At 39.1% G+C, this 22662-nt stretch overlaps 1 protein-coding gene across 12 annotated transcripts in view; it reads left to right on the plus strand.

Annotated features, from left to right (window-relative positions):
* Positions 1 to 22662, plus strand: part of MEIS2 (Meis homeobox 2) — a 175414-nt gene that overhangs the window by 146158 nt on the left and 6594 nt on the right. For all 12 annotated transcript variants that reach the window (XM_057420185.1, XM_057420183.1, XM_057420191.1 and 9 more), the window contains one exon: positions 22608 to 22662. This exon is cut by the window's right edge. In XM_057420185.1, the coding sequence (XP_057276168.1) occupies positions 22608 to 22662 (55 nt within the window). The remainder of the gene's footprint in view (positions 1 to 22607) is intronic.

Genomic DNA, 22662 nt, shown 5'->3' on the forward strand with positions numbered 1-22662 from the left:
TCATTTAGTCTCTCCTTTTGATTGTCCATGTTGCCATTTCCAAGCTTGTTGAAATGAGCTGGAGTTTTTCCACACATTTCAATTCTAAATTTTAAATCAGTCCTCAAATAGCACTTGTACAAGTTACCCAAACAGCATCTGCAGGGCAATACATAAAGATATGGTAGTTTCCTGCAAACTGGGAATGAAAGGACCTTTGTAGATAAGTTGAAAGACTGGCAATTTCTGCTCATCTCTTGCTTTCTTCATGTGTTATGACATGGAGAGAATAGCAGGTGACTGCAGATACCTGCGGCGTCACTTGTAACATCACAGAAATGTTACAGTCCTCAATACTCTTCACCACTATGTGAAATCGCAGACACATCTGTAAGCCATGCTACAAAACATGTACTTGATACAGGTATTTTATGTTAACCTCAGGGCACAGATTTTGTGACTGCATACTCCAGTAATTTTGAGGCATATGAATGGTCTGCGGTATATTTTGTGACTTTACCAATTTAAATGAACTATGGTACAGTAGTAATGCAGGATATAACACTGTGGTAATGATACAGAAGGGAAATATTCTCACAGACTCTCCTCCAGTAATACCCTTACCCATGTTTTCTTGATGCTTGGTTTTAATAGCTTACTCTGACCCTGACTTTGTACAGCAACTTACTCCCAAGAAGCAACCATTTATGGGGATGCAAGCTACCTGAAACATGAATTGTCTCAGTGAAAACAGAGTACTCTTTGCTTACACTGTCATGCTCAGAAAAGGATACCAATATTCTTGTCTCCATCCACTGTAAAACAACCAAATAACATCATTGTCAAACAGATCAGAAAATGCTCTGGCATACACGCTTCACCTTTGCAATGAATCTCCAGGTTAAGAAAAATGGCGTGACAATGAAATGATGATTGTTTAAAATAATTTGTTTATTTATAATCTTCAGATACATACAAGAAAAAATTCTCTAAAAGAAAAAGAAAACAGATGCATTTATGTTTACTACTTATAACTTTCCTTCAGGACCCAGTATTGACTGGGCCTACAATTTCCATTACTGTAAAATATGATACAAAATTTGGGGAGATACTGGTTTGATGACACTCGCTGCTTGCCCCAAAGTAACTGAAGAGAAGTAGATATTGACAGACTGAAGATTTGTAGATATTGAGAGACTTTGCATAGTACAAACCCAGGAAAATCAGACTTACGATTCCTTTGATAGGCCTAGAACTAGATCCCTGAAAACTGCTGGATCACAGAATCATAAAAGGTGTGGTTTGGAAGGTACCTTAAAGATCATCCAGTTCCAACAACCCTGCTACAGGCAGGGACACCCTCCACTAGACCAGGTTGCTCAAAGTCCTATTCAACCTGGCCTTGAACACTGCCAGGGATGGAGCAGCCGCATCTTCTCTCGGCACCACCTGTTAGTGCCTTGCCATGATCACAATGAAATATTTCTTCCTAATATCTAATTCTGCTTATTGTTCTTTTGTTGGACTCTGGCAGTTTGGCTCTTCCACTGGGAGCCAAAGTGGATTGACTTTGCTATTCCCCTCCATGGTGTTCATCAGACAGTTGACGGGTTTGTTTTGTTTTTTTTTTTCAAATGAGTCACTTGTTACAAAGAATTTCAAATTTATTTGCTTAATAGGATATGTATCTAAAATAAGTCCATGAAAATAGGCCTGGATAAAAACTACACAGTGCTGAGATGAACCAAAATGCACAGAAGGTTATGTATTTCTCATCCTAATAGATAAAAATAGCTCTTTTGCCTGCTGCCACAGTTTCTGAAGTCTTCATCAACAATCTTCTCTTTTTTAACCAGGGGCTCTAATAGCTCCTATTCAACCATGATAGTGAAGATTCCATATTTTATTGTGCTCTGTTTTAAGTTCCACTTTTTCAACACAAAATGTGGATTTGCCCAACCAAACACTTCAGATGTCCCACTGTTCTGTACACACTATGGAAGTACAGTAAGTTCCTCCTTTCCCTGTATGTTATGCCCTCCCACTTTCAGTGGTTGATTTTTTTATTTTCTTTCTGATTACTGGGTTGGATTTCTTTTTGCTGTCTTCCCTTTCTCTGAGGGAGCCATTAACCTAGACAGTCATGAGGACATAGTGATTTGTCTGTCCACCACTTTGGTACAGTGTTTAGCTCATGGATAAGGAAATATTTCACATATAAAGACATTTGCAATTTCAGCCCTGAGTTCTAGTCCAGTTCATATTGGTACTTGCCAAAAGTCAGTTACCACCATTTGTTTTGTGCCTTGTGAGAGTTGAATTGGTGGGTCTCAGAATACACATCATACAGTCAATTAATTGGCATCCTCTTTAGTAGTCGCTTAAGAGGGGGTCCTGAAGTTGAAAACATCTATTTTTTATTTAGAAATTAAATATAGGAAATCAAAAGCACAGAATGAGGACAGTATTCTTTTTGTTGATTTTCCAAAAGCAGCAAATCCATGCTTACAGGAGAAGATAAAGATGATAAGAAAAAAAAAACAACCTGGACAACAATAATCAATTAAACACACAAAAATAAAGAAAAAATAGAAGAAAAAAAAATTCAATTCAAATAGTGAGGTAAAATGCTCTTTTATGTTCCATTGCACGCCCTGCAGCAACAATAATGTTCTTTTGAGAATCAAAAGTGAAATCCAGGCATTAGCTCACAGAAAAATATGTGTTTTGATTGAGCATTTATACGAGATTAGAATTCTTAAATATTGGGCTAATTATTCCCCCCCCCCAAAAAAAAAAGAAAGACTTCTGAAAAGTTACATATGAATAACAATTGCAGAAAAAATTGTAAACCAGATTCTAGTAATTGTAGCTACTGCAATCAGGCTTTCCACCGTCATCAGAATTTCAGAAGAAAGTAAATCCTGTGCAGTGTAAATGCATGGATATGTTAGTGTCTAGATACTTTTATGCCCATCACAGTCAAATTGTCACAAAACCAATAGAAATTGTATCATGACAACAAAAGGAAAATGAGAGGTGAGATGGGGAAGAAATAATTAATATCATTAACCGATAGCAAACTGAGCATCAGGTAGACTAAGGGCTTGATGATTTACTTAGTAAAACTGTAGGGATAGCATGGAATATGTCTCCGAGGCATAGCAAAAGCAGTTTCCTACTTTGCCTTTGCTCATTACGGTGATATGTACAAGGCCTTGGGTGATATGGTTTAGTGTGAGGTGTCCCTGCCCATGGCAGGCGGGTTGGAACTAGATGATCTTAAGGTCCTTTCCAACCCTAACTATTCTATGATTCTATGATTACTGACCACTATCTGCTATAGGCTGCTATCATTTCCATGCTGGTGGTTTCCCTGGCTTGGAGGAGGTGTTAGTGGAAAAAGAATAAATTCTAAACTTCACTCCCTCCTACTCTTTCTTTAATTACTTGTTTCTGAAAGAGCAAGTCTTACACCCTCTCACTTATTTTCATAATTAGAGTCATCACCTACAATTAATTGATTACATGTTAATGAAGAGAATATGTGACAGATTCAGAAACCAGACACAATTCACTTGAACCCAACCCCCTACTTCAATCCATAGTCTGTCCTTCCTTTGTGTTGCCACCAAAGAGTAAAATAAGCATCCATCATTCTCTTTCCAGGTTCACAATGATTCTGAGTTTCTGGCTCCTAGGATTTTGCATTATACGTTTGCACTATGCAGTTTACAAGCTGTTATTTTAGCAGATGGTGGGACCTCCACTGGTAGATTATCCCCTACTCTTGCCAAAGGATGATGATGTATTAGGTCTTTCCTCTTTCTAACTACCATGATAGTACAATGAGCAAGTATTCACACTTCTCTTCCTGATAATCTATTGGTATAGATCTGTGGCTTCCTTTTAACATCTGGTTCATTAGATGGTATAAATGTGTGTAGCATTTTTAGCTGTGGTTGAGGAAAGCAGGGAATGTCAAGGTTAAGGTTTATTATGACTGTCATGTTTGGGAATGGAGAGCTATATACAATTTCTGTTCTGAGTCTCTGCGCATAACTCTAATTGACACTGGAGTTACACATCTACCTGAAAGCTGTTTATTGCCCTGTAAGTACTCCCTGTTCCTATGGGTGATCAGGACAGAATAAATCAGAGTACCAATTATTATAAACCTCCTTGAAACTTTCCTTGAAGCTGGGTTAAAGAAATGATGGTATGGTATTTAGAAATGTAAAACACAACAGGTAATAGCTCTGTCCCTAAAACTACACACACACAGTAGTTACTCTAAGAATATTCAAGTGTCATTTATTATGTAGTGGGCACTATACAGTTGCCCTCCCCTGACACTAGCAGTACAAGTGCTTCATCAGGGAATAAACCCCTGAAAGCTTGGTTGCAATTTACTTCTTTACTTCCTGCACATAGTAACAATGCTAGTTGAATTGGAAAGCATTTTAAAATTCATAAATATATAAGTAGCCATTATCTAGTGGAGAACATATGTCTGACTATAGAACCTGATCCGCTACTCAGTTACTTGAATTTTAAACTAATGTAACTCCATGGTAATCAATGAGGGTACTGGTGTGCAACTGAAGTAGCGTAAGTTAGATTAGGTTTTTTAGTACATGTAAGGGTCATTTTGCTTAAAAAGAAGGCCACCATTTTCATTGTATGTTTCTTTTGGGTACCTTAATCCAAATGGCCAGAAAAATAGAGGCACTCAGAATAACCGGATACTTTTAAAAACTGTTTGTACTGTGACTGACAAAAAGCTGAGAGTATTTAGCTACATAATCCCTTGGGGGGGGGGGGGGGGGGTGGAACATGCCAAATATATGTTCTTCCTTTTTGTGGGGTAGAAATTTGTTTTTAAATTAACTAAATTTAGCTGCTCAGTAAATTAGTACGGCAATGATTTCAGATCGAATTTGTTTTGAAGGTTTAAGATTGGTTAATGGAAAGTGAAGAACAGGATGATCTTTATATGTTCATAAATGCAAACAGTTTAAGACCAGAAGGAGATCATTAGAGCCTTCAGTCTGAGCTGTTTTCTCTTCGATTTCATCCAAATCCTCTCTGCACTGAGCAAACTTGAGTTTGGCTGAACTTGTCTTTTTCTCAAAAAAAGGGCACTCCATCTCAATTTTTCAGAAAAGTGTTGACTCCTAAAGTATTAATCATTACCCTGTGTATTAGTAAAGCAAGTGTGGAAAGCTGAATCAGCAATGCACAATGTATAAAGACAACAGTCCTCCCCAGTGCCCTCCCAACTCCTGTGCAAACCTAGCACCATAGCCTAGGGGATGAACATAAGAGTAACACAAGACTGGTGTTATTTGCACCCTTCTGATAGCTAAGCTTTTTGTGGAGGGTCTACTGCAGAATTTCAAAGACAATAAGTAAACTTGCACCAGACAAATAAAGTTGCATTCCTTTACATTTTAGATGTAAGACATAAAACAGAGACAGTGCCATTCAATCCTTTATCAAGGTGACACAACCCCAGAAAGCTTTGATGCTGTCTATTGCAAACCTCATGAGGATTTGAGTAGGAAACAAAATCTGATTAGTTTGTTTGACTGGCCTTTCTAACTACATGCATTCAGAAAGGGGTTTTGGTACAATTCTCTTCCCCTCTCTTTATTGTGTGGTTTGCTTTGTTTGCTTGAGTTTAAAACTGCCATTACATGAAAGTGTTGCATGTATAAATAATTTAAAAGATAATTCTGTGGGGATACTAATAATACATCCCTGCTTTCTCTAATAGCAACTCATTACGGTTCTGAGAACTAGTATTCCATAGGAATGGTTACACAACATGACTGTACCATTGATATTGTGGATGTTGACAGCAAAATAATTTTTACATCTATTTAATTAAGTGTATTTTCCTTCTTTAAAAAATGCCCTTTTGTTTATGACATGCACCACTGCTTTAAATTCTCTATAAATACCCAAAGGCTACTTGAGTGGAGAGATGGATGGACAGACAGTTACATCCATCTGGTTTTATCTATCTTAAGTGTTTGGATGTGATACCTTTCCCCAGTAAGAAGCCACAATGATACAATTATCTAACAATGCATGATTACTTCTAAGGGCAATCTAATCAGTTAATAGTTGTTAATAGAGACAAATGTACAAGACAACAAGTGGGTCAAACTGTAAGAGTCCTACTCTGTTCACTTTCATATAAAAGAAAGAAAAAGCTTTTAATTGGGCTTCTCTTACTTTTACCCCATCGTTTTATAAATTGCTTTGCCACCCCTTCATAGCAAATAGTAATTTTGAGTAGGCCCACATCAAGCCCAAGTTGTATGCACTTGGTGGTAATGATAGTGTAGCTGCTCATTAAGGAGTCAGTAAGTCCAACAGTTGAGTCTTTTTTTTGTCTTTTTTTATATTTGCTGTTTAGTTTCCAGTAAATGAATGGGTGCTGTCAGTCTGAATGACTGTTGCTTAGAGAAATCAAGCTTTTTACTGTGCATCCTGGGGTCTTTTGGAAAGTCATAGGGCAGGCAGGCACTGTTTAAAGCAGTCATAAGTAAAAGCCTACTCCATGCTCCATAGACAACAAACAGTGAGGATTAAACAACTCATGACATGTAGTGGCCACCCTTTCACAGAGATGCACACTATTTCAGGACTTGTATTTTTGGACTGTATTATGGAGAAAGATACTGATTATAGATAATCACAAACTGTTTAAAGCTATATTGTTTTATTGGGGTTTTTCTGTTGTTTTTTTAATAAGCATTGCAGAGCTTTATCAAAACCATATTCACGTCTTCTGTTCTAAAGTACAGCTATGTTGTGATGATTCTCAGGGCAAATTATTTAGACGTTAAAGGACGAATAGTCCATGCAAACAAAATGGAACTCAAGAACTGGGAGGAAAGTATAGTTATAATTTTAAAATACTGTGAAAAGCTTCACACTAATGACTATACAAGAGTTAAAATTACTGATGAGATGGAATAAGTCACAGCTGCAGCTACTGCAGAGATTGCTTGGCTAACAAACTATTACAATAAGCAGAGCATTGTTTAAAAGAAGTTCATGTTTTAGATGGTATCATTTTATATAGGTAGGTTTACAACCTGATAAAAAAAATTGACAGTGAACCTAGAGCAACATTACTCTCTCAGACATTCTTAAATATCAGTCTTACTCCTCTAGGACTACTCACACATTTATTCCCACTGCCCAAAATCCACACATATTTCCTAGTGTTGCTCTTTCTCTCACACCTCCAGTGCCTACCTCTCTTCCTATCTCCACCTCAGCAAGACATCCCTTTTGCTTCTGTCTTTATCTCTTCTCACCTAGACTATTGTAGTTCCCTTCTCTCAAAACTCTTATTCCCAATCCTTCCTCTCCCCTTCCATATGTCAAATGCTGATGCTTCCTTCTCACATGCACATCAAAATCACTTCCTACTTTGGGCACTTCAGCAGCCCTCCACCATTCTTTTCTGGATCAATTTCAAAACTGCCTTTTTTAAAATAATGTCAAAACCTACTTCATCATAAATGCCTCTTTTTTATATATTTATATATTCTCCTCCCTACTGTCTAACGCTACCCTCCCCTCACATCTGCAATCTCAGCTGAAAAATCCTTCCTCTCTGCCATAGCTGCCATCTAAAGAGCCCTTCTGTACCTGAAGAGCCTTTCTGTATCATTGGCTAGTCATATATTTTCTCTTTTGCCTGTACATACCTCTTAATTTCTCTCCATGGAAACTGGTTTGGGACTGAGTTCATGAGGAAGATTAATACTGTATGGCATGCTTAAGCAGTTATTATGAAACCGTGCTATATTGAAAAACCAGAGCATGACCTAGGTACCACTTAGGAGAAATTTGGCAGGATAAAATGAAGTTTTTTTCAGTCTAGATGAAAAACATGTCCACAAAAATTTTCACTTTTCAAAAATTCACTTTCAAAAAATTCAAAAATTTTTTACCTGTATTTACACCTGAAAATGAAGTGTAGTCAGCTGTCTTAGCTGCACTTCTTTGTATCAAATTTGTCCTAGCAATGAGGTATTTGTAACTGTGAGATTTTTGTTTCAAATTAGGATGTGGAATTTGACATTATGATATTCTCATATTTGTTGTTTTGTAGACCCTAGTTTCTTGGACCAAAGGAAGAATGGTCCCCTAGATACATGATTTTTTTTTTTCTTCTTGACTGTGAATACATGTATCAGGCATCAAAAATTAGCCAACTAATTGGACCACTCATCTCAGTAGAATTGATTGGTGGTTCAGGGACATTCATAAAGTACCACTGGGTTTTTCAACTTGGGCTTCTGTCAAAACCCATTTAGAGGGCTAAATTTTTCTTTGGTTACTGACCACTATATTTGTTTGTAATTTATTTCACTGACTTAGAGAGCTAATGCATTTCCTGAAATGTGTCTGAAAACTCAGGTGAGACACCACAGGCTATGCTGTCTTAGGCTAGAATTGACTAAGATTAAAGCAGATGTGGCATTACTAGGGTCTGCTAAGCCTCATGTTGCTTATAAAGATATACTTTATATTTTTTATGATTACAATGATGCCAAAAAAAATTGTGGATCATAATATAGTCACATTGGAAAGACTGAATATAAAAACTGAGGAAGAACCAAGGAAAGGAAATTGAAACTAACTCAATTAATCTGAATGGGTGTCTGCATTTGTTGCTTTTATTACTCTGTTTTACATGGATGACAGTTTACAAGTTTACATGTATAAAGGCATATTATTTTAATATTATTTAATATTATTTTAATAAATATAATTAAATATTACCAGATTTTCACTATCAAATTAAAAATGTGTGTTGTTCCTAGGAATGTATATGTCATTGGTATTTTAATAATTCACAGTGAGAAAAACAAAGAGTAACTTTCCCTCCTCTAACTACTGATTATCTATGTTTTCTTCAGTTTGGACTCTGAATTAGAATTAAAACTTTGGGTTTATTCTATTTATAAATAATTTCTTAAGAAATTTATTTTTAAATTCTTTTGCACAGAAGCACAATGATGAACTGCTTTGCTTGAAGATGCTGCCTGTGAATTTGGGACATTTTTTTCTGTTTTCACAGACTTTCTTTGTTTTACATAATGTTTCTATTTACCTTAATTTCTGTGTTTCTTTCAAAGGTTGGTTAAAGCTATTCTAAAACTTTGCTTGAACTTCTCATGAAAGTATTATTATAATATGATGAGCTAAGCCACAACAGAAGATCTCTGTAATAAATTTTACAAAATATTTCCTCATTAATATATATGTATCTCTTAGATATGTACATCATTTGAGTTGCATATGAGTGTCAAGCACAAACCCTGAAAAGTTTAGTTTAAGCTAATCTTTAGCTATCACTAAATTTTCCAGCATTGTTATCTAGCTGCTGCCCAGTCCCAAGATACCTACAAACTTTTGGTCCACATGTACTTGTTTCTTTTGGTGAACATGCACAAAACTGCTCAGAACTGGGTATAACTAAGAAACTTGGAATTGTAAGCCTAGCAGTACTGGAAAGTGAGGTATTGCCATGCCCATGGTTATGTCAGATAGAAAGGGCCTCCAGGACAGAGGAGTAGGAACACAAATATGGTTCATGTATTTATATATTTCTTATATTTACAATACATATATGGTGATAAATAGACAGTAATGTGTTCCAGAGTGATACACAAGTTTCAACACAAAATCAGCCTTACCTCAATGTATCTCCACAGAGGCCAAATCCAGCCAAAGTTCTTGTCATACATCAGCCATACCAAGCTTTACACAAGAGGCAAATGGGTAGAGGGAGTGCTACACTCAATGGCTCATTGGCTAGAAAATTCACTTGTTAAATAGAATATATGTTTGCAGGTCTTCTCTTAGTCTTGATTTAAATCAATGTCTTAACTGTTCCAAGTGAGTTGAATTTCCCAATCAATGGGCTATTGAACATAATGCTCCATCTTTACTTTTCTTCACTATCATGCCTTTCTTGTTCTCCCTACTGCCATTTCTGTTGTGTATGTAATGACTAGTCAGTAGAACAAAATTAAATAAGAACAAGGGTTTGACTGTACAGTTGCTTGGTTAAGGCTCCAACTCCAATGTGTGAGAGTTAAATGCTAGTTAATTATGACTGTATAATTACTTACTTCAGGTGGAGCACCTTCAGAATGAGAACTGAAAGGGCTTTGTTCACTGTACTGAATATGTGGGTGATTCAGATATTCTTTTAGGATGTGATGGACCTACGCTCAAGTCTTTGTTCCAAATCAAGAAGGATAAGGAGGGAAAACTTGATCTTTCCAGATAAATAGTTAAATTATTACAGTGTCAGCTGTAAACAAGAGAGATCTTTATCTGTGTTGCTATAAGAAAGAACAGACATATTCTGAGATGTCTGTCTCACTAAAAGGATCCATACGAATCCTGACTGGACATAAGTGTCTTCCTCTAACTCAGAGACAGAGCATGGTAATGGCATAAGTAACTCACTGTTAGGATAAGCAAAAATGCTGATGGGATAGGGTGCTAAAAAGTAGACATCTACACGCCTAAAGAATTCAGGTGCTTTCAGCGTTAAGTGAGGGAATTTGTTTTGTTTTGTTTTTTTTTTTTTAAACCAAAAAATGTAGTTAGGTATCTAAGTCCACCTTCTGGTGATTCGTGGAACATCTAACCAGAGACAGGAATTTTCTTAGGAGCAGATAATTTACAATTTAGGCACTGTTGTCAACTTCCACTTGCTGGTGTCGCCTTCTACCTCGTAATTTCACTGAACATTAAGATTGGCTTTAAAAGTTTTAAAAGTTTTGATAATAGGACTTGCTTATTTTGAAAATTTTCCTATACCTCTGAGCACTTTACTAGACCTGGCTGAAGTGATCAACACTGTTGGGTACAGCCCTGCAATTACCAGTTTTGTGGGTTCAAATGCAGGTTTATACACATATTCTTAGATGCCTTCACCCCTACGCAGTGCAGGAACAATTAGTGAAATTCTCCTGAAAATTAAACCTCAGCAGCTTACCAGTCAGAACAGTCAGAGTTAATACTGAAATCCATCAGCAACCAGTTATTAAAATTATGTAAGATCACACAGAGAGTTTCCAAACTTCTCTCATAAAGAAAAATAAATATTAGATAAGTTATATAGATTGGGTTTCATTTCACAACAGATATCTCAACTGTATGCAAAATATGGGATAGTGGAACACATTACAGAACTGGCCAGTTTTCATAGAGGAAATACATGCTCAGTTTCAAGTTTCTTTTTGGGTACGATTTAATTTTCACAAGAGATACTTAAGTGGCAGTGACTACATTAAGAGAGACTTCTCCAGCTACCTGACCTTTAACAAAGGAAAGAAAAATACATGAATAGTCCTCTCTTTAGCTGAGGAAGCCAACAATTGAAATGTGATGCACTTGAGCAGAGGCTCTTCCAACGCTCTGCTCTGCCCAAAAGCCAGCTGAGCACCGAAATCAGGGAAATCCAACCTTTCATGTGCTTCAGAAAGTGCAGGCCTTCCTGATTTCTGTCTTTGTCTTACTCAGAAGAATGGAAACAGCAGAGAGAAAAGAGAGAATGGATATGGTGTAACATTCACATATGTGTCCTCAATCATAGCATATTTGGCCATCTAGGACCCTAGCAGAGCACCAGCAAGCTTTATTGCTGACTTGCCACCTGTACTTTGCAATTTCCTCTGCAGAATCAACAATATGGTAGGCTGGGGGAGGTGAAGCACTGGACAGACAATATGGGATCCTGGGATATGGAGTGATAGGCTGAGGAAATGGCCCCAGATAGGTGTTCTGATTTTATCATTCCATGATTCCAAAGCAGTTTGGCTTACAGTAACTAAGACGCAACAATACATGAAGAACATACGTATACTAACAAACTCTAAAAAATGTTTCTAGAACATTCTCCCCTCATTCCTGTGAGATACAGAGAACACAAACTGGGATGAGACAGAATAAAAGCTTCACTAATATGACACAGGGAAAATCTATATAACATTTATGCTCTTAATACCTTCAGTCACTGTGGAGCACGTATTCCATAACATGGCAGGCTGCAGTCTCATGGTGTCTGTGGTGTTGACACATCTTTAGCTACTAAGCCATTAGACCGTCTGATCTGATAAAGTCTTGCCACTGGTGTTGGAATAATTAAAGGGAAAAAATGAACACAATTCTGCATTTACAGAGAGAAAGAAGATTTACATAAGCAGAATCTCCAGTAACCAGACAGTGCAAAGAGCAGAACACAAGGGATACCAGCATGTAGGTATGACTTACTGAGAGGTGATTAGGTGTATCTGGATAAGAGCTATAACATGGGAGAGGGGAGGATGTATTTATACATAGTGTATTATTTATGCCCATTACTTCTAATTGCCTAACTAGTTCTCTTTCCTCTCACGTACACTTAAAACCCACCAACCAGAGAAAGATGTCTACAGCTAAATATCTACCAATTATTATGGACTTTTGCTTAATATTCTATTGTTCCACTGACAGCACAGTTTTTAATATATCATTTTATACTATCCTGTACATCATCATTTTCCTGCCTCCCTTAGGGCCCTGGCTGTAATAGTCCTTATTTATTTCCACAAGCTAAAATATATGCAAAAGATCTTGCAGTCATGATGTCTCCCCCACCATCTTCACCTCTTCCCATCTTTGTTTTTGTAATCCTTTTTGTCTGTTTTTAAAGTTACAGCATAAAGAAGTGTGAACGCAGCATGTGCGTAGAAACATACCAGGGTCAAAAACACAGCTTGCTGTGTGGTTCCCTTCCCCATCCATAAACACACAAGGCAGTCCTCTCCTGCTCATCAGCATTATACTTCAGCCTTTTCTTGTGGCCTGCAGATTTGTCTTTTAGCTATTAAACTGGAAAACAGATCAGAAAGGAAATAAAGGAAAACTCCCTTGTTATTCCAATGGATGAGGTAGGAGTTTAAAAGCCTGAGTAGTGACTGATCACCCACAGAATGTGCTCAGGAACTTCTAAGAAAAGAACTGAATAGAGCATTGACTCTGGACTGGCAGTGCTGCAGTCCGGTTAGTTGCATCAAATGTTATGTCTTTCTGAGCATTTGTTTTGCAAAAAGTTTTTTTTTTTGAGGAGAATCTGTACCAGTATAAGCTGGAGATGGCTGCAACTGCATTGCTTTCTCTGAAACAGAACAGACATCTTTAGAATCAGTAGTTTTCAAACTTTCAGCAGTGTGTTTCTATAAATATATTTCGGCTGTGTTTTTCTTAAAGTAGGCTCTTCGGATCCAATTTCCTGAGGTCTGCTGGTTGACAGGTAGAAAAATACTTTTTTTCCTTCAGATTTTAATAATAATGAAAAAGTGCACAAGCTTCACGGTCAAGACGGGACAGTGGGTACAATAAAACTGTTATCTTAAGGCAAAATTTACTGTCAGGGAAAATGGAACATTCCTTCTGAATTCACAAACTGGTAGTGCATGTGCAGGTTGGTTGTAGATGGTTGCTACAATAAGGCTTCTTTCATACAGGTGTGTTTATGCCCCAGGCTTGCTGGCCACAGTCCATTCCATTTACAGAAGCTGAATTAAACAATAACTACCACATTGCAAAAAGAAGAAAAAAAAAAAAAAAAAAAGAAAGGTGAGCGTCAAAGGAGATGCCTGAGAGCTTTGTTAGGGCCAAGAAAAACCCTGTTGCAGTTGTCAGAGCTTGTTGATGTTGCATAGAACGGCACTTTTTTTTTTTTTTTTTCTGCTGGATTTTGTGGTTCTGCCTTAGGAAAGAAAGTAAAATAGAACGGAAGAACAAAGTCCTACTCTATAAATCAGCAGCTGCTCCTTGCCAGATCAAAGGAGTGACATTTTTGCTCCTGGACTACTTGTCCACTTTAGGTGCTTGACAGACAGCTAACAGCTTGCCTGTTACATAGTATAGGAGAGTTGGGCTACATCTTCTTCAGAGTAGATGACAAGCTAATCAGAGATATCCATAGCGTAGGACATGTGAGTGCACCTTGATCTCTTTAAACATACCCAGTACATAATTGCTAAACACCTTTATGCATTTTTGGCAAGTTGCTACTTAGGTAATTTCCACTGCAAACTAAGAAGGAGAATTAGTGCCTTAATCTAAGTTGATCAGGGAAGTTAAACAGATGTTAAATTTGTTGAGAACTCTTTTTTTTCAGGTCAGTTTAGAATTGGCTAAAAAAATTAATCTGAAACAGTTAGAAAGATGTGTAAAATACGTTGACGTGATAGTCTTCAAAACCTACACTTAGTACAAGTTGCCTAAACTAGGCCCCTCAACTCCTGTGTCAGAACCTAGATAAGCTGCTTGTGTTTTCAAGACTGCTGGACCCTCATTAGTTTTGAAAATCCTTCTCTGTGAGTTTAAAATGATAAATTAACATATCTTTAAATGCATGAGTTACTTAAGATTTAATAGATGTTATCTACCGTTAGCGTGGATGTCTAAGTGCTAGCAAATCAAAGCACATGCCAAATTAGCTAAAATTGTATTTAGCATCTCCACAAGACATATGTATACAAACCTGGAATTTTAATGTCAGTAGTAAAAATTTCAAAGTGATTCTAGTTGATTCCCATCTGCAATAAATCAAGTACAGGATGAGGTTTCATACTACAGCTTATGTCTATTGACTTTGCATTTTATCTGTAAGATACGAATAGCTAAGGAAGTATGTCTGTCTCCTCCCTTCAAGTATCTTTAAAAGATCGTTTTTACGGTGCATGATAAATAACCATATGTGAATAACCTGATGGCACTCGGAAAGAGCAACAGCCACCTCCGGTGTGTGTTGTGTGGCTTCAGGTGCGATCGGGAGCACTGCAAGGGGCCCGACACCCGGGGGGGGACGACGGGTGCTACTTTTTCTCTCAAGCGGAGGTTTCCTGGGAGCCGGTGAGGAGACCCGTGCCCACCCGGGGCCCCGGGCTGGTGTGCAGAGGCAGCTCCTCACCCCCCTTCCCGGTAACAGCCATGCGTACCCCACACCCGCGCTGGGGTGCCCCGACGTGCTTGCTGCCCCGGGCCTCACAGCGCCATCCTCACGGTGCCGCGGGTGCAGGCTCGGAGGCTCCCGGGCAGGCGGAGGCCCTGCCCCGGGGCAGGGGCCCCGGCCGCGGCGCGGCAGCGGCGCTCTGGCCCCACCTCATGGCGCCCAGCCGCACAGCGGGAGGCGTCCCTGGGGGGGCACCGGGGGCAGAAACGCGGGGTGAGCCCCGCTCTGCAGCAGAGAGCAGTAGTGCTTCTGCTGCCAGCGTTACCGGGGACTGGCCTGAGCGCCGGCTGGCCTGGGCTTTGGCGCTGGGACCTCGCTGGCCTGGGCCGGTGGCAAGGTCGATAGAAGCACTGGGGCAAGCCGGCAGGAGAGCCAGGTGGCCACGGGGCCTCCAGGTGCTTGGGGAGCACCAGGGAGCCCCGACCGTGCCTGGGCCTCCTGGACGCTTGCTTTCGTTGTAGGAAAAGGCCTTCTGCCCCGGGAGCAAAGGCAGGGCAGCTCCCAGGATTTGCGCTCCACGGCAGGCAGCAGGTTCTTCCTTGGCAGAGCTAAACCATTTTCCCCGTGCTCCCAAGAGGTAACCTGGTAACCGGGAGTTACATGTTTAACGAGACAGATTTTCTCTGCAGTAAATAGATGCCCGTCTTGCCAGTTCTCATGATTTTATCACAAGGCTCAAGTTATTTCATGTTAACTTGAGGTCCCAGCTCCAAGTGTGAATCTTTTCAAGTCAGTTTATAGATTTTGTGGCTGAGAAGATCCATTTTCAAATGTGGCACAATGACTGAAAGACTCGCAAAGTAAACACCAGGAAGAGCGCTGTTGAAATTTCTGATGTTTTAGGACAGTCTCACAGTTACGGGATGGGCAAATCCATGATTTCCAGCAACTGGCAGCTCCAAGTGGCATAACGTATTTTTAAGAGCTCCAACATAAACATACAAGATGCGGCAGAGGTCTTTGGGACGGTTAGCTCCTGCCTCAGGCTGCCTCAGGCGCCCAGCTTAGTTGTTCTCTGTTATCTTCTGGAGCCTTCTCTTCACCAAACATGGTTGTTGACTTAAGTCCTCTGAATCACACCTTTGACAGATGTGAATGTCTAAATTAGCTTAAAAAAGTCAATTTAATCTTTAAAGTCTGTAACCCCCGCCTGGTTTTATGAGGCTGTCCAAAACTATGTGAAGTTTTGTTAGGGAATAAACCTGCCTGTCCCTCCCTTTTCCTCTGAAAACCAGTCATGTAAGTGACTCCATCTCTCAATATTCATGACTTAGGGAAGCCTTATTTAGATGGCTCATTTCCAGGCGACTAACTCAGCTTTTTAAATTTCCTATAAAGAATGCTGCAAATAAGAGTTGGTAACCAGGTGCGGCATAGATTCAGTGAAGCATAGACCAGGGCTTTTTTAGCTAATTTTGTACACATGTACAGAAGGGCACCTAAACCTAATTCTGTCAGTTTAGAATACATATTGGAGGGAGAAGTTAAATAAACTAAGATAACTGGATTTTACTTGCTCAGATAAAAGTCTGGGTGATAGAAAAGAGGACTGTAAAGGTGGGGGGGGGGGGGGCTGTATATTGATAAAAGTGTTTCTGCATTCTTTCACACTGCTCTGATCTGCTCAAGACTTCTGAAATGATTCTTTCAGCCTGGGAAAGAAATCATTTTCTAGGTTACTTATTAAAACATTTTTTGTGACTTAGATATAGCATTTCATGGGATATTTTCCCTTCCAAATTAGGACATTCTTGGGCAACAAGGGATCAGTGTTAGTATATACTCTTGAGCTAAATACTGACGTGTTCATAGTCCAAGTGCTGAAATATCATTTAGGCAAAGATTTATTTTCCCATTTAAGGTGAAAACATTTGAATTATTTTTTAGAATGCATTCTTGTGCCCTTACTCAGCAAAACATTGAAGCAGGTGCTTAAAACCTGTTTATTCATCCAACTCAGCTCCCACTTACCTAGGTTTAATAAGAGCCAAGCTTCTCATCTAGATTTGGCAAGTTTTTGAAAAACCTTGATAGGCTGTTCTTCTGGGTACCTAAAAAATTTTAAAATGAGGCTTTATATTCAGAAGACACAAAATTAACTGTTTTACCCCTACATTATTGTTGTTACTTTTATTTATATTATTTCTATGATTAAGCCTGTGACAACGTTCATTCAGTACTGTGCAGTTTTCAACCAAAAGAGCAGAAGTGTCTTCTTGTGCTAAAATCTAAATTGAGTAAAAACTTTTCTCATTAATCCTTTTAGAGAACTGGTTGTGAATTCATCTCACAAATTTGTTTATTTCTGTTTTTCACATAAAGAATTGAGAACCCATTTATGCAGTGGCTGGTTTGTTAAATAAGTGCCGTATTTTAACACCTTATATTCTGGGATGGATATTTTAAGAGGAAATACAGGTTGAACACTGATAGCGAAAGCTTTGACTTGTATGTGGTGGCTCTTATGTTCCTCAGTTTCTCAGAGGGAGTAATATACTCTGCTGTGGGGGACTGGTTCAGTTTTTCATCAGTTTCATCTCACAAGTTATTAAACATATAGACAAGTGACTGGAGTTAAATACCACTCTCTGCTTGAGTTCAGATTTAGACCCTAAGGTGGGAATGAACTGGAGTTTCCTAAGCTTTCATGCATTTCATCCTCACAACCTGTTGTGACCCTACTTACTTAAATTTTCCATGATAGCCATAGAGTAAAACTAGGGATGTTTCTAATTCTGATTGCCTATCAGTACAGCCACCAACAGTTCATTTCAAGAGCTAATCTTACTCAGGTTCGGTTATGGAGTGGTCTCAGTGTTTTGAAATACATGTACAGTGTGTATAAAAAAGACAGTGGAAACAGCAGCAAAATTATTTTAAATATGCCAGATCTGAACAAGCAGACTGAGAGATCTCAATTTGCTATTTATTCGCCTTTTCACTTTGTAGGAATATCTCTCTGAGATTTTATCTGAATGTTATTTATTGTAAAAATAAAATGTATTATGTAAATGTATGTATGACTTGAGATAAAATATGATAAAAATATAATGAAGATGAATTACAAGACTTCTGGTAAAATGCAGCATACATGTTTAGTTTGGACAAAGAAAACCAAGGCTCTATTTGAAGAGATGCAATTAAATGCATATATTTAGATTGTATTGTCATGCTAATTAGAAATGGTAGGAACCAATTAGGAGTAGGGCTACCAAATCATCAGACTAGACTGCGTATTCACTAGTATACCTTTACTGCTCTACCGGTTTTCTGCTGGAAGCAGATAAAAATGAAATTACTTTTTTTTAAAGTCCACGTTGTTGTGAATTTTGAGCCAGATTTTGATCTTTCATAAATTCTCCCACAAAAGTGACTGGAACTACTTGTGTGAGAAAAACGGGCTCTGGCTATAGGAAATATAGGTGGCTGCTTTAGGTAGCAATTAAAAATACAAGATGCAAAAGCCCTTCATTCAGTTCAAATGGCTATTTGAATAAGGGAGGTTGGTAATCTGTCATTTGCAAAATGCTGGAAGTGAGATTTTCATTAAACATACTATGTCAACAACATGTATTTCTCAGCATTACACACCTCATTTATCATTCTGGAATGAGGACCAAGTGCCATATGAATGTAGAGTTTGTGAAGGTATCGCCTCACAACCCTGGAGGCTGATGACCTGTCTTTATCTACACAGCAGGTAAGGCACAAACAGTGGCAATGTGAGCTCTCCCTGCAGTCCCCTGCCAGTGTGCCTGACTGCTGAGATGAGGGAACAAAGGAAAGATAGCATATGGATAGCAGATTGTAGTGTGCTGAAAGAGGACTGAGGAAATCTATGTTGGGTGTGTGGCTCTGCCAAAGATCTCTCGTCTGACTTTGGCCTTGTCACTTAATCTCCTTCTGTCTCCATTCTCCTTTGCAAACAGGGAGAAGGCATCTCTCCTATCCCCCAGGCTTTGCCTGGAAATCTGTTCAGACCCCGAGTTCTCTTGAATGGTGTGCTTGTGCAGCATGGGGCTGGAGGAAGACTGAGCTTCATTGAGTGCTCTAACTGCTGCTATCATCCAAATAATAGGAATTGCTATTAACAGAAGAATGACAAAGAAATCCATGTCTTGATAGATTTTACTCTTCTTTTCAGGCCATTCAATCTTTGGCCTCTGGGTGAAGGGTATGAACAAGACAGACAATTAGAGTCAAGAGCAGATCTGTGAGTTCTTCATTTATAGGGTTCCAAATAATGCTGGGAAAAGTGGCATTGATGTTCTCTTTTTTCACCTGTCTCTTAATGCCTTTTGAAGGCATTTGTGCCAAAATAACATCACAGTGTTTCTGCAACACACCAACTGAAGTGCTGTGCAAAAGGCTCTATTTTGCTTTACTTTGGCCCTGGAGATGGCTCCCTAAGGTACAAAAAAAAGCCCTCAAAAAATGTAAAGGCTAGGGCAGGGACTGTAGTTTCTACATCTCTGTTATACACTGTACATATTTATGAGGCAGTATAAAGAATGTATAATAATCCACAAACAACTGCATTCTGTACCCTTGTCTAACAGTTTTGCTGATGCATTACATGATCTAGCTGATGCTAACAAAACCAGGATCTGTTTTTTAGCTTCACCTGAAAGGTGTGTTCTTTTTGCCACTGTAATTTTGCAAATATAAATAATTTCATGTGTAATTTTTCAGACATACCCATTAATGGATATAACTGATGCCTTTTTTTGACAAGATTTTTCAGAGCAGACATAGAAATGGAATTTCAAAATTATCTGGATGCCTAAAGTCTCTGTGCTCGTATGTCTTTCTAAGCATATGATAGTGTGTCTTTACTTCCAACAGAGTGTTGATAGTCTGGGGGACATCTTTTGCACCAGCAGTTACCCATGTGTGCAAAAGAAAATAATAAAACCAGAAATTGAACCCAGCACTATTTTTGCAATTTTTACTGGACAAATAAAAAAAGTTTTACTTTTATAGCTGTTTTTTCTCTAGGGAAAAAAAGATTGGGGGACTCACTATTAGGGCTTTAACTCCCATTTCCAAAACAACTAGTAAATTGCCTCTACATAGAGTTCACAGTGAAAGGCTGGCTTTATTCACATCACTGGAATAAAATAAGGCCAAGCACTTTTGGAGAAAAAGACTGGGCAAGACTGGGTTTTCAAAACCCAAAGTGGAGTATCTCCATCTGCATGCTCATGGAGGTAAAGCATTTGTCACCTGAAACCCTTCAGGACTTAGAATTTTCTTAATGCTTTGCCTTGTTGTGTGAGCTCATTGAAAGAACACTTCAGAGGGCACCCATTTCTTGCTAATGTAAACTTTCTGAGGAGTATCCAAAGATATGACCTCTGGGTGAACCTTTAACCTTCCCCTTAATTATTTGTTTGAAGACAGTGTCGAGTTCTCCTGCTGAGAGCCAAGGCCCATAATGCCTCACAGCCCTGTGAGCCAGGGTGTGTGTGCAGGGAAGTGGAGAGGGACATAAATAAGGGGACCACCAGATGTAAATAATAAAAGTGGTTGGGGTTTAAATAAAAAACGAAAAAGCAATTTGGTTTCCCTGAAGAGTGGCCTGATTGAAGAAAAGGGGTTAGTAAGGCAGAAAGTGTGTGCATGGGGGGATGTTTCTGTTGTCTGTGATTTTTTACAGGCCTAAATAGGCCTTCATTGCATTCTTTAAAACTTTGCCATCTGTATACACCATTAGAAGCTCATAGGAGGAGAGAAAACAGTCTTATCAGGCTTTCCTGTTAATCTCTATTGGCCTTAACTTCAGCTGATAAAAGGTGCATTGGATGGAAGAGGTTCAGGTCAGGCTCCATTTGGTCAGCGCAGTAATGTTCTCAGAAGTAGCTCAGCAAATTAGGTCCTGTCGGGGACCTTTGTCTTTGGGAATGGAAACACCTTTCAAAATCACCGCACTGGGGTAGGAAATGCCTTCCTTGTGCTGCAGTCAGAAGGGAATAAACAAGTACATCAACTGTGTCTGATTTTTTATCTTAATACCTGAAGTCATGACTAATTCTGAGGCAGGATGACATTTCTGACAACTGAATTATACTTTTCCTAAAGAATAAAGAATGTCTTTTGGATGTAAACAGAGATGCAAAAGAGCCCTGTAGTGGTACTTGCAGCATTTATGCATCTGTCTAATGAAATTTCCACGACTGTGATTACGGAAGATGCAATCGAAGGTGTGCCACTGTCTTTTATTATCAGTGGAGGAATTTAACCAGGGGGTAGGAGGGAGGGAAAGAAGGAGGGAAGCCAACAAAAGGCCTTGCTGAGTTGATGCTATATAAAGGCTAGCAATTTTCTAAATGAGCAGATGAACTTAGTTTTCAGTTAACTGACTGAAAGACTTCGCTAAGCGTTGGATCTGGCCCAATGGCAATTATTGGAGGCTGTTTTGGATGATGGGCATGTTAGTATTTCTGAAGAGGATTAAACACTAGTATTCGACTTCATTAGCACTCCTTAAGGGTCACCAGCCGAAAGCCTGAGCTGTGAAATAGCACACAAAACCTGCACGAAGGCTCCAAAGTGTTCTCAAAAACAAAGAGGGGGTACAAAAACAAGTGTGGTTCCTGAGTGATAGAAAATTACCCTGTTTTGAAAGAAGTTCTGTGAATAGGCAGGTTTTAAAATTATTTTAGGGAAATTAATTTGACTTAGCTTGTGCCGATGTGGATCGCTGCACATTAAGCTAATAAGAAATATGTAAGCACTTATTTTTGGATTACCAGCAAAATTAAATCCAGGCTCCACAGCCAACTAACTGCCTTTACCAGTGCTCACAAGCTGTGGCAACCGCCCCGGTTTGAGATAAAAAAAAAAAAGAAGAAAGGTTATTTTGGGCCTAATATTAACCACATGTACCTGTGGCTGGGGGTTTCTAACGAGTTGAAAGGTGCCCAAGTTTGGGGCGGGCGGCTGCCTTGCGCGGGGTGTCCCAGCTCAGCCGCAGAGGTCATCCCCAGCTGGCACTGACCTCCAAACGACCCCCGCCTTTACAGGCTCCAACTGCAGGAGTTGCAGAAGAGCAGAAGTCTTTCTGGGCCGGCACTTACTGCTGCTGCGCTGGTGATAAAACTTCAGACAGCCTAATTGATGGCTTTGCTGACCTAAGGATACCTTGTGAAAGCACAGAGTGGCAAAGCCTGGTCCTCATTTATGGCCAGCTGCAAGGGTAGCTGGATCCCTAGGATGGAAGGGAGGGGGGGAAGGCTCCCAGCCTGTGAGCTTTAACCAGGTTCCAAGCCACTCAAAGAAGTTAAAGAAACATTTTCTTCTAACTCGAGTTTTTGGTCACATTTGCTTGTCCAAAGCCTTCTGGAAAATCCAGCTTTAAACTGTCTAGTAAGATAAGTGTGTTACCAGGTACAATTTTGGAGCACTTAGAGGAAAATCCTTTAAAGTGAAATTATACTCTTTTTAAAAAGCAATGAAATGCAAAACACATTGCTGCACCACGCTGAAATGCTGTCAGTTTTAAAGCAGAGGTGTTCTCAAAACACACAAGCAAGCTGATGAAAGGACTTCTATTCTTTGTATTCTGTTGCAGGTTTATTAATGCCAGAAGAAGAATAGTACAGCCTATGATTGACCAGTCAAATCGA

Source organism: Pezoporus wallicus, unplaced genomic scaffold (assembly GCF_028554395.1).
Source record: "Pezoporus wallicus isolate ANWC-B61680 ecotype Strahan unplaced genomic scaffold, APGP_CSIRO_Pwel_v1 contig_5418, whole genome shotgun sequence".
Lineage (NCBI taxonomy): Eukaryota > Metazoa > Chordata > Aves > Psittaciformes > Psittacidae > Pezoporus > Pezoporus wallicus.